This window comes from Sturnus vulgaris, chromosome 5 (assembly GCF_052056855.1).
Source record: "Sturnus vulgaris isolate bStuVul1 chromosome 5, bStuVul1.hap1, whole genome shotgun sequence".
NCBI lineage: Eukaryota > Metazoa > Chordata > Aves > Passeriformes > Sturnidae > Sturnus > Sturnus vulgaris.
Genome location: NC_142247.1, coordinates 31,455,409 through 31,466,701, shown reverse-complemented (window position 1 = coordinate 31,466,701; position 11,293 = coordinate 31,455,409). Strand labels below are relative to the sequence as shown.

General features: G+C 47.3%; 1 protein-coding gene across 12 annotated transcripts in view; it reads right to left on the bottom strand.

Annotated features, from left to right (window-relative positions):
- Positions 1-3,866: 3,866 nt before the first annotated feature.
- RBFOX2 (RNA binding fox-1 homolog 2) overlaps positions 3,867-11,293 on the bottom strand; it is a 170,070-nt gene continuing 162,643 nt past the window's right edge. For all 12 annotated transcript variants that reach the window (XM_088165356.1, XM_014885230.2, XM_088165355.1 and 9 more), the window contains one exon: positions 3,867-10,183. In XM_088165356.1, coding sequence (XP_088021482.1) covers positions 10,129-10,183 — 55 coding nt within the window. In that variant the 3' untranslated portion in view covers positions 3,867-10,128. The remainder of the gene's footprint in view (positions 10,184-11,293) is intronic.

Below are 11,293 nucleotides of genomic sequence, written 5' to 3'. Positions count from 1 at the left end.
CCTTGTGCTGTGGCACAGGCATCTGCAGCTGCCCTGCACTGGGGGAGAGGGCAGGGACAGCCGGCGGCATCGCGCCCACGTCAGCCGTGCTCGGCCAAGAGCAAGGAGCTATTTCTGGAGAGCTGCTTCTCGTGGAGCAGAAGCGGCAGAACTCAGAAGCACTGACCGAAAAAGAAAAGCCCTGGTGTTTCGAACGGGAAGCGAGGTTTCCCAGCCTCCCGCCGGGAAGGATGGGCGACATCCTTGCAAAAAGAAGAGAGGACTGTAGCGCTCTGTGGCAGCAGGGCTCCAGAGGAGCTCAAAGGCTACTTCAGTAAGACCGTAAACACGCCAGATCTGCTGTTGTTGCACAGCTCCGTGAAATCGGTGATGTCTGAGTGCAGTTCAGCTGGAGAGCGCTGGTGCTATAAAAAACAAAGTGACTTTGGGCTTTGACGCTTCCTCCTGACACACAAAAAGGTGATTTGTGATTCAAAAGACAAGGAATTTATCATCAAAAGGAGCTGGGACAGAGCTCAGTGTTTACACATGGAAGAACAAGACAGGCACCAAGTGCAGATATATTTATACTCATCCATTAATAAAAGAAGCCAAGTCAACCATACCTTTGTGCTAAAGTTAGAGCACAGCACTCTGCATGTCCTTAAAAAGGCAAGAAAGTTTCCACAAACTAGGACAGCTGCTCCCAGTGCCGGCTCTGTGCATCTCCTCCTTGGCACTCCGGCTTCAGTGTGCTGCAGCAGGAAAGGGGCCAAACGCAGCAAGGCTTCTCCAAGTGGGAAGGCTGACTCCTAGAGTCTGGTCACAGGCTGGTGGCCACTGCATGTCAGGAGCCAAACTGTGCCTGCTGCACCATCAGAGACCTGCAGATGACTGCCTCTTGGCTGAAACAAAAATTCTCCAGTTTCAGCTCCAGTATTCTCATTGCTTCCCTGGTTATGGGGCTCACACAAGCCAGGACCTTTCTCCTCTGCCACAGGTGACATGAGGGAATGCTGGGCTTGGCACACTCGGGCTGGCCCTGTGGGCAAGGACTTGGTTTGCTGCCTCTGCCAACCAGCAAAGAGAAGAGGAGCAGCACCCAAAGGTTGCAGGTTTGGGCCGAAGGGTCAGTGCAAGCCCAAAGTGAACAGAAAGCACCCACGACAGAAGATGGCCCATCTCCAGTGAGGTCAGGAATAGGGCTGGATGGTGCAAATCACTGGAAGCTCCTGGATTAGTATTTGGCACTCAGAAATGCTTTAGAAATCACTAATTGCAGCAAGTTCTTTAACCCACAGCTACGGCTGGAGTTGCCTGGCCTCACCTGCCGTGTGCTGGGGAATGTTACACCAATTGGCAGGAAAGACATGGAAAAGTCAGCTCTCTGTTCCTTGGGAGGTGCTTCTAGAAAGCAATCAATTATCCTTCCTGACAAATAACAGATGAGCTCTCACAGTTGTTTTCCTGTTTCCTTTCTCTTCCCCCACCCAGTTCCAGCCCTTGAACCATGCTGGAAGCAGCAGGAGCCAGCACTGGACATGGTATGCCAGAAATGATTGCTTTTCAGGCAAACTGAGAGCAGTGACAAAAAATATATCTTGTCTGAATCAAAGTTAAGCACATTGCAGTTTTTCTTCTCCACACCCCAGTGAAACAGCTGCAAGCAACAACCAAGCCTGGCTGCTGCACAGGAAAGGAAACAGCTGAGGGCACACAGCAGAGCGGGGTCACCTCTCACCTCCCAGGACATGCTGAAGTTGTTGGCACTGCAGAATGAATTTCCCCTCTGAGCTCACACTGAAGATGCTACAGTTCCATGAACTTGACTGACCTTTGAGCAAGACATGGCACTAGATGGCCTACACAGATCTTTTCCAACTCAAATTATTCAACAACTTTGCACTTTTCTACATAAAGACAGAAAGAGGGCATGCAAATAACTCTTCCTCCCACACCAGCTGCTAAGCTAAACTCTCCTATCAAAAAGATGCTGAGGCTGCCATCTCTGAGCCAGTATAGTGAATAGAAGTCCAGCGGCAAAATCCCAACTAAGTCAGCTTTGCTACTGGCACAGGGATGAGGACTTCTTCCTGAGCTTTTGGGTCAAATCTCCTGATGCAGCTTGTCAGTACCAGCCTAAGATGCAGCCTTAGTCACACTAACCTCACCCTTGAGCTCGCTTGCAAACTCAGTTTGAATTCATAAATCATTTCAATGTGATCCAAATGCTTTCCAGCAAACATTAGCATTTATTGACTCCATCCCACCATGCAGCAGGCAGGCACAGCCATGTGGCACCAAGACTCTTGCAAGATTCTTGCTCGGCTAGTGGAGCCTGGGCTGACACCAAGCCCTGTGGCATGGAGCCCAGGCCCAGGTTATTGCCAAACCCTCCCCCCGGGTCCTTCCTGATGAGAGTGGCAGTGTCACTCTCAGGTGATGCCACATACGCACACAGGATCAAGCACCATGGCTTGTAATCAGCTGTGACTAGTGTGATTTGACTACTGCTTATTACACTAATTTACAGTTTATAGAAAGGGGGGATGTATTAAATCAGCAGTTTGCAGTGCATTCAAAGAACCTCTGCTTCCTTTGGGTCGGCTCTACTTTGGAAAAAGCACATTGAGCAATGCTGAGTATTACAACACTTTTACTGACTAATTAGTGAATTCTAGTATCAGCCATTTTACAGCTTTGCCTTGAAACGAGGGTAGACTGGAAGACCTAGAGCTCCTTTGGTGTGCCTCTGGAGCCTGCCTCTGCAATACCTTTCTCCCAGCACAGCAGAGTTTTCTTTTCAAGACCTTTCCCAGTTCCACTGATGCAGAATCCCTTAACCAGCTTTTCTTCAACAATTATTCAGCCCTGATTTCCAAGCATCTAATTTTAGCAGTCACTGTTGAACATCCTCTTGAGTTATTGTTAGAATGAAATGAGGATCATCTGACAGGAACATATCCTTGGTAAATACTGGGATGGAATGCTTAAGGAGCTAGCACACCTTTCTGCATCATAATCAACAATCCTACTGCCCAGGGACACACCTTATCCCACCCTTTTTGTTCCTGGTACCTTGCATTTCCAAAAGCAATTACAGCACCAGCCTCAACTGTACTAGGCATATTTGGCTGTATCATTTTGCTCAGTTATTGTTTCAATAATCGCTTCCAATTAGCCACAGGAATTTATTATTTGCTATTTTTAGGATCTTTTCAGTTTAAAAGGCACCTGATTAAACAGATGTATATTTGCATGACATCTTTCACTGGAGGATTTTTAAGTACTACATAGAACGTGAATGAATTTCTGCTTGTCTGCAGCAATACTCCTTTTACAGGCAGGACAACAGGGGCAGTGATTAAAAGATGTGTCCAAACTCCCAGAGGAAATTTACACTGACACAGGAACCCCAGCTTCCAGCTGTGTGCGTTAACTATTAAACCTGTGCTAACACAGACACAGCAAGGTTGGCCACACAGGCACTAAAGGAGATGCTGATACTTAATTTCAAATGGTCGTCTCTCCTTCCACACTAATAGGCTCAAACACCAACTAGGCTTGGAGAGAAAAGAAAAAAACAAAAAAACCCAAAAGGCTTCTTATCAAATACCAAACAATTGGCCCTTTTCTACTAATAAGCAGCAATAAGAAAGAATGGCAGGGAAAGGTGTGGATTTTCTGAGAGGTTAGTATAGGAACAGATGGGGCTGGGATTTTGTCAGTGTGAGTTGCCAAGGCTTCACCCTTTATCACTGTTAAGAAGATCCAATCTCCCAGCTTCACACCAGCTTCTCTCCTTTGTGTTTTACCTGCCAGGGTGATGCACCAGCGAAATTCATCCAGATGTGCTGAAAAACAGACAACACAGGGGAGCCAGCAGATTGGTGTTTCTCTCTTTTATTTAAAAACAGTGCTTCATTACCATTTGCAAAGGGTTAGGAAGGGTTTCCCCCCTTGCTTAGAGTTTATAAAAGCCAGCAACATGATCAATAATTTATACACATGGATAGTAATACAAAAAAAAGGAATAAAAGCTAAAGATCTAACTACTCCAACCTTCACAATTCCAGCTACTTGATAATAATAGGAATAACCCAATGAATACTGTATGGTCTGAAAGCTACTATACAATATGATACTTAACGAGGGAGGGCGGGAAGTTAAAGGCTGTCACAAAGCCCTGGGATGCAGATACTGCTTCTCCAGAGTCAGCAGGGAAATGGGACCCTGGGCAAGCGGCTCGGGCGTCCTAGGAAATGATCCAGGGGAAGGGAACACATCCCACTCAGGACACGTCCTGTTCCCCGGCGGTACCTGGCAATGGGAGGTGCTGGGGAGACTGCGAGAAGGGGCAAGTCTGTCGCTGCCATTGGAGGTGCTGTGGCATCTCAGCCTCGCACTGGAAATCTCCAAGTCTCAAAGAGATCAGCCTGTGAGGTCAGTAAAATACTCCACCAGCTCCGTATCACTCTACAGCCCTGGTTCTCATTTGTTATCAGCCCCAGGTTTTAGCTCCAGCGATTTACAAGCAGGATTTATCATATTTTTTTTAAAAAACAAAAACAAAACAAAACCAAAAACCAAACAAAGCCTAACAACACCCCTCCCAAAAAAACAACAACAAAAAAAAGAAAACAAAACCAAATCATATCCCCTGGGGTAAAAGAGGATGATTTCGTCACTTGATAATGCAGCCAAATTGAGCTGCCAAAATTACAACACTCGCACACACAAAATACTGTGAACAGAAAAAAATAGAAAAACATGACCAGAACTGAGACTAATGTGGGAGGCCTGATTTCTGTAAGGAATTTACTTCTCAGGGAAGCAACAAGCCCCTCCACCAGCAGAGAACTGGGAATCTGGCAAGAGATTTATTGACCCACTTCAGAACATCAACAAAAATTTTAAAAGAAAAACATTCAAAGATTAACGGGCATTTTGCTGACTCTGACTGCCAGCCAAATTACTATCTCAGTGGACGGCTTTAGACACCAGCAATCTCCTGGTGAAATCAGGCAAGGTTTTTGGCTGATGCATTCCTGCTCTACCATGACTTGAGAGGCAGCATGGGAAGCTGGTCTCCCACACAAGCCTGGGCCAGCTGCAGCCCGTGGCCCTAAGAGGACAACCACACGCAGCACTGGCAGCCCCAGCAAGAAGCTGTCTTCCAGGGTCAGCAGCGGCAACAGAGATGGGACTTGGCCATCCCGAGTCCCGTTTAGGCTGCCATTGATGCAGGCACTGCAGAGGGACAGGGGCTCTCCTGACAACTCCTGGCTGGAGCAAAGCACACCAGGAAGAAACCCCACAGCCTCCTTGCAAAGGGCCCCATTTCACGCTCTGGCTATCAGACTCCTGCTTGCCTCGTTGACTGGAGTTTTCATTGTAGAAGAGAAGTTTACTGGGGTTGGAGGGCAGAGAGGGCAATCAGTAAGGTGAGGATGGAGGGAACGGGCTTTTCAGACATTAACATCACCAAAAATAGTGTTTTATGCAACAAAGAATCAAGTCTCACTGGTGTATACTACAAAATGTTTGACATTATCCAAGAGCATGTCAAAATTAAAAACACAAAGAAGTTTACATTGGATGTTCATCTTGTTCACTAGGTTGGTTCCCCCCCCTATTTTAAAACAGTGCAAACAGGTAAAACACTTTAAAAATTACCCCTCTACACCAAGGACAGCATTCCCCCACCCTGCCAGGCTGGAGGGTCACAAACAGCAGGCCCTCTGCCAGGCTGCCTGTGTGCTTTCCCTTTGGAGCTAGACTCAGCAAAAGCATCCCCAGAGCTGTTGTTTGGGTTTCCCTTTATTAAATTCCTAAGTGCTCCCCAAACCTGTTTTCCACTTGCCTCCATCTTCGTGGCTACGATGGGAAAATACAGATAGGGAAGGGCTGGGGAAAAACATGGGTAGAACTGGGAGGCTCTGCTTTGTATTCCCCACTGATGGAGCTCTGGGTGCTGAAATTGAAAGCCCAGCAGCCAGTGTCTCTTTTCAGGCAGGGAAAAGGCTTCATTAACTGTTCCACAACCAGCACTTGGGTCCGCTACTCAGAAAACCCTCCTCAGCTCTTGCTGTACACTTCACATCCATGGATCTCAAAACAGGTAAGAACAGGGGATAAAATTCACTTTAGGGACAGGGAAGCGAAGTCTAATGTAGTGACACGACTGCCCCACAAGAACCCTAGAGGGGTCACTGACAGAGCCCTGTCCGAAACACGTCTCAGACTCCAGAGCCAGTGCTCCTCGCCGGGCAGGTCTGCTCCCTCTCAGGCACTGGAACAGCCAAGCCACAGCTATCTTTAAACATGGCTTTGTCTATCGGAACTCATGACACAGGATCCACCTAACTGCTTAACCTGGGAAAAGCTGGCTATAGTAGGCTCATACTGAGCTCCCCATTGCCTCCAGGTCTTGGCATGGCTTTTCGTAGAAAAGCTAACCCACCTACAACAGTGCAGCCTCCCACACATGGGGACCAGGACAACAGTTTGCCAACATGCTGGGCATCAATATAACTTATTCCCAGTAGAGAATATGCTATACCAGTAGAAGTTACTTTATACCAGCATAACTGTAATTGCAAGGAAATACAGACCAGCACATTAAATAAACCAACTCTTCAAACCAAAATTCCATCTGTATATCATCATGTGCTGGGTAGACCTATAACAAGACAGTACAAACAGCTACACTTAAAAGATACTTTTTTTTCTCTGCATCAAGGGGAATCCCAGATGCCACCAGATTAGAAGGTGACAAACAGCAAGCTATTTGCCAGGCTGCCTGTGCGGTTTCCCTCAGAAAGCCAAACCCTGCTTTGCAAGGGACCTGTAACTGCAGACCCATCACACGGACAAGCACTAGCTGCCATCATTCTAATAAGCCAGGGCCCAGTTCAATTTATTAAACGTAATTCATTTTGCATAGGGAGATATAGGCTTTGTCCTCACTTCTTCCGAAGATGGATACAGCCACACCTTGGCTATTGTGAAAGCATCTCTATCCAGTTCAGAACACATCAGAGTGAAACTGGAGCTGTTGTTTGCCAACAGGGAAGAAAGGCTGAAGAGCTCTCCTGTCACGGCACAACACTCACTCAAGAAACCTTGCCATGCAAGTTTTTGGGAAGTCTGGTGCTTTGGACACCTGGAACCAGTGAGCTACCTCTGGCCTCCAGCCATGCAAGTGTCCCGGTGTCCTCTCAATGCTGAGAGCAGGAAGCTGGGCTATCAGCAAGCTCCCTCAGAGGATCTTGCAGCATTAACTATGGAGCCATAGAGACACCAGCTGCTTAATGCACCAGAGGAGCCCAGCAGGGAGGGACCAGAGCAGGCCAGGCTCGGATACAGGAGGAATCAGGCTGGATGCTCTTAGAACAGGTATTACTCGGAGATCGGGGGACCACGGCCCCCAAAGGTTGGGTGCTTCTGCACTAAACCCCTCACATTCCTAATATACTTGGGCGGGCTGAAGCTGCCATGCATAGACTCTGCCAGGAGGCAGAAAGGGGCTGGCCTCCCTACTCCCAGGGAGGCCAAGTGGCAGGGAGGGATTGCAAGTGGCACTGCCAGGGCGGGAGAGGGCACTCACTGAGGGAGAACCTGGCTTTTGGGGAGCCGCAGTCAGAACCAGCTGAACTGAATGTGGGAGAGGGGCAGTGGGGGAGCAGCTGCCCCAGCAGGGCTCTGCAGAGGCTCCTGGGCTCACAGCCTGAGGAAATGCCTGCAGGAAGGGACCACCTCACTCAGGCCCTCCATCTACAGTGGGGAGAACAAGTCCAGTAGAGGCTTTTGCTGCATCCCAGCTCCACAAGTCCCCTGGCTGCTCTGCAGTGGAAATAATTCCCCTTGAATATGACTATCTCTACCGCAAGTCCTCCCCCTTCTACCCCAACTCAGGCAGTAAAAGCCCCCAAACACCCCAGGTCTCTCTCATTTCCTAGATTTTGTGAAAGCCCCAACACCCTGTTCTCCCCCTCCCTATTTTCAAGCTAAAATATTTATATACAAACAACAAAAAAATTGTCATAACAGCAACAAACCAAACTTTGGCTTGGGAAAAAAAAAAGTAAAAAACAACAATAAAACCAGGAAAAAAAAAAGGCGGCCAACAGGCTGGCAGTTTGGTGTCCCCTTTATCTAGTTATTCCTCCAGAAAATCAATAGCTTCAGGGTATCTAGCTTAACTAATAGTGTCCCCATTCTTCCCATTTGGGGTGCCTCCACTCTGCTGTGCACAGAGAGGCTCCATGTATCACTGGGGAAGAGCAAAAAATGTGGTTATGCGTAGCTGGACCAGACATCTCCCCAGGAGCAGGACCTCTGCTTGCTGACGTTGCTTAGTGTTAAACGCAGGAATTTTCCTATTCTGTATCAGCAGCGGATGGAAAAGCAGGTGTTCAACAGGAGATGGAGAGGCTCCACCAACAAATCATACTCTAAACTGCCCTTCTGAGGGCAGTGGCTCACCCCAGCACCAATCCATGGAGTAGAGGCAGCCTGGTACAATTACACTTCTGCATCTCTCCAATGCAATTACAGCCTGCCTCTGACCACTGGGACTACTGGGAGCGCTCTAGGAGCCAGCAGCAGAACAGAGAGGTCTGGAGAGCAGCAACTCTGCATCACATCACAGCTCACAGTCATCTAAGTGTGCCGTCTTTGAAACACAGCAAATTCTCTGTCTGTGAGAGCAAAAGGGAGATGGTCTTGGGAGTTGCGGAGCCCTCAGCTAAATAAGTTTATATTTTTCCAAGTCTTCTAATATGTAGTGTCTATATGGATTCAGCAGACCAGGTGCACAACTTCTTGTGAGAAGCTAGGCAAAACAAATCCAGGGGCTCCAATGCAGCTATGGAAGGGCCTGAAATAGCTTGTGGTAGGAAGGTTCCTATGAATTCAGAGCTTGCACGAACTGCTTCTGCCAGGTACAAAACTACTTCAGGATCACATTTAGATAGAAAAGATCCTCTTCCCCCACACAAACCCACATGCTTGTCCCTCACCTCAAGCAGCTTTATGCATGACCGGTTTTTCCTCACTCACGTTATTTGAAATAGATTACTTGCAGAAGCACCTAAGCAGCCCAGGATGAACAGGAGCAGAGCCCTTGCACACTGTGCCTCAGAGCGTGTGCCATGCTCGACTCTTCTGCTCGCTTTCTTCCCCTGCAAGGCTGCAGGTGCTTCACCTCCTCAAGTTTAATCACTTGCCATCCGCAACAGAGGTGCTCTGCACGATCCTGCACTGCATCTGCTACTCCTTGAGGAACGAAGGGGAGGAAAGGGACAGCAAGAGACAAAGATCTTCAAAAGGAGGAATGAAAACTATGCCAATTACAGCCCCTGAAGCAGACAAAAATCAGCGAGTAAAAGTTCTGTGTGTGAGGAAAAAGATCATCCTCATCAAAAACTCCTTTCAAAGTCTTGTCCCCTATAGAACAGGTAACAGCTGAAGTCTTTGGGCAGGTTGAGGGACTCTTCTCTTGCGAAGTCTAAACTTCTGACACTGCTGAAACTGTCACAAACCTGTGCACGTCAGATGGTGATAGAAACAAGGAAAGTCTCTGCATTTCCCCCATTTCCAAACGTAAATGACTATTTCCCACCAGCATTCAGGTCCCAGCTACAGCCAAAGAGTGCTTCCTTCTGCAGACCAGAAACACGGCAGGTGGAGACTTCTCCCTCACGTCCTCCTGTCTCACAGGCACCAAGCACCAGACCCAGGGAAGTAACTCTGTCTGCGTGTTCCTGATTAATTGCATGATATCAGTTTCTAACAGCTTTCCTTATCACTAATCGCCTTTTCCGTGATTGGTAGGATAAGCTATGCACCAACATACAGACACGGAAATGCATTATTTTTACCACAGTTAAAAAAACCCCAAAAATAAAATCAAAAAACAAACAAACAACAACAAAAAAAGAGCACGATCTTTGGAACAAAAGAATTAAAGGCAGAAATTTAAAGGAAAAAAAATACATATTCAAAGAACATAGTGAGGTATAAAAAAGTATTTTCTCTTTTGTGTTTTTTTTTTTCCTCCTCGACTTGCTATAGAGTTCCTCTACTAGTAAATATTGCAATAGCCAGGCCTCATGAACTGGGGGGGCTGTCCCACTTGCAGGGGGCTCACGTCACTTCAGTAGGGGGCGAATCGGCTGTAGCCACCTCGGTATAAACTCGCCTGTAGAAATGAAATGGGAGAAGAAAAGGTTGTTAGGAAGAGAACTCTGAAGAGATACCTAGGACAGCACCCAAATGCTTCTGGAAGGACCTGTCCTGGCACTGACCCACCACCATCAGCACCTCTAAGAAGCAAGAGAGAACTCTGCCTGCAAAACCAAAGATGTGGCTCAGGAGGGCATGCTCATGGCCAGCCAGCTGGAGGTGAAGTTTGGCAAGTCTTGGTGGAAGGGAATTCAGTACCAGAGAGGGGACTCACCAGTCCTAATCTCAAGCCAGTTGTCCAGGCTGCCTTTATAGACTGCGGAGACCAGGACTTCTAGGATGCTCTTCACCTCACCTCAAGGTAAAGGTCTAAAATAGATATGATGACTGGGTATCCTAGAATTACCTGTTTTCCCCTCATTGACCCTAAAGAGAATCCACATGACGAGCTGAGGTTGAAATGGAGGTGCTACAGATCTACAGATATCTATTTTTAGGCGTCTTTTTCTCTGAGCACATTTGTATTCCAGCCTTTGCAACAACACAGATACTGAGCTGGCTAGCAGATGGGCAAGCATGTGTTTTCAGCAAGCTGCTCCACTCCCCTCCGATGCCAGCATATCTCATCCTGCCCTTGTGTAACTACTGCTGGCAAGCAGGACAACGCATCCTTCCACTAGTGCAAGAGGGAACCAAGTAAAGCAGCTTTGATGCAAGATGTCACAAGAACAATTTATTCCCTTGCTTCCTAGAACTGAAAATGGCAAGAAAGGGTACCCTGAATCTCCAACTATTGCTGATTTTTGCTCTATATATTACCTCAATACAGTTCTACTGATTCACCAACAGTGTTCTGGCTCCTGGCAATTCTGTTTGCTTTTTATTTTCATTTTTCATTGTACTAGATGATGTGCAAGACCAAGTAATAACTGGTCTCCTACAGTCTGGTTCCTTTCTTAGTGCACACATAGATGTGAATGCAGAACAACTGGGAACCCAACACTGCAGCTAAAGACCTCCTCCCTCAACAAAGAAGTTTTTCTGGGTGAGGTTTCATTGCATGATACCCAGTGGCTGTTCCCCATGCTGGAAATGAGAAACAGCACAAGAAAGAAAATCCCACTTA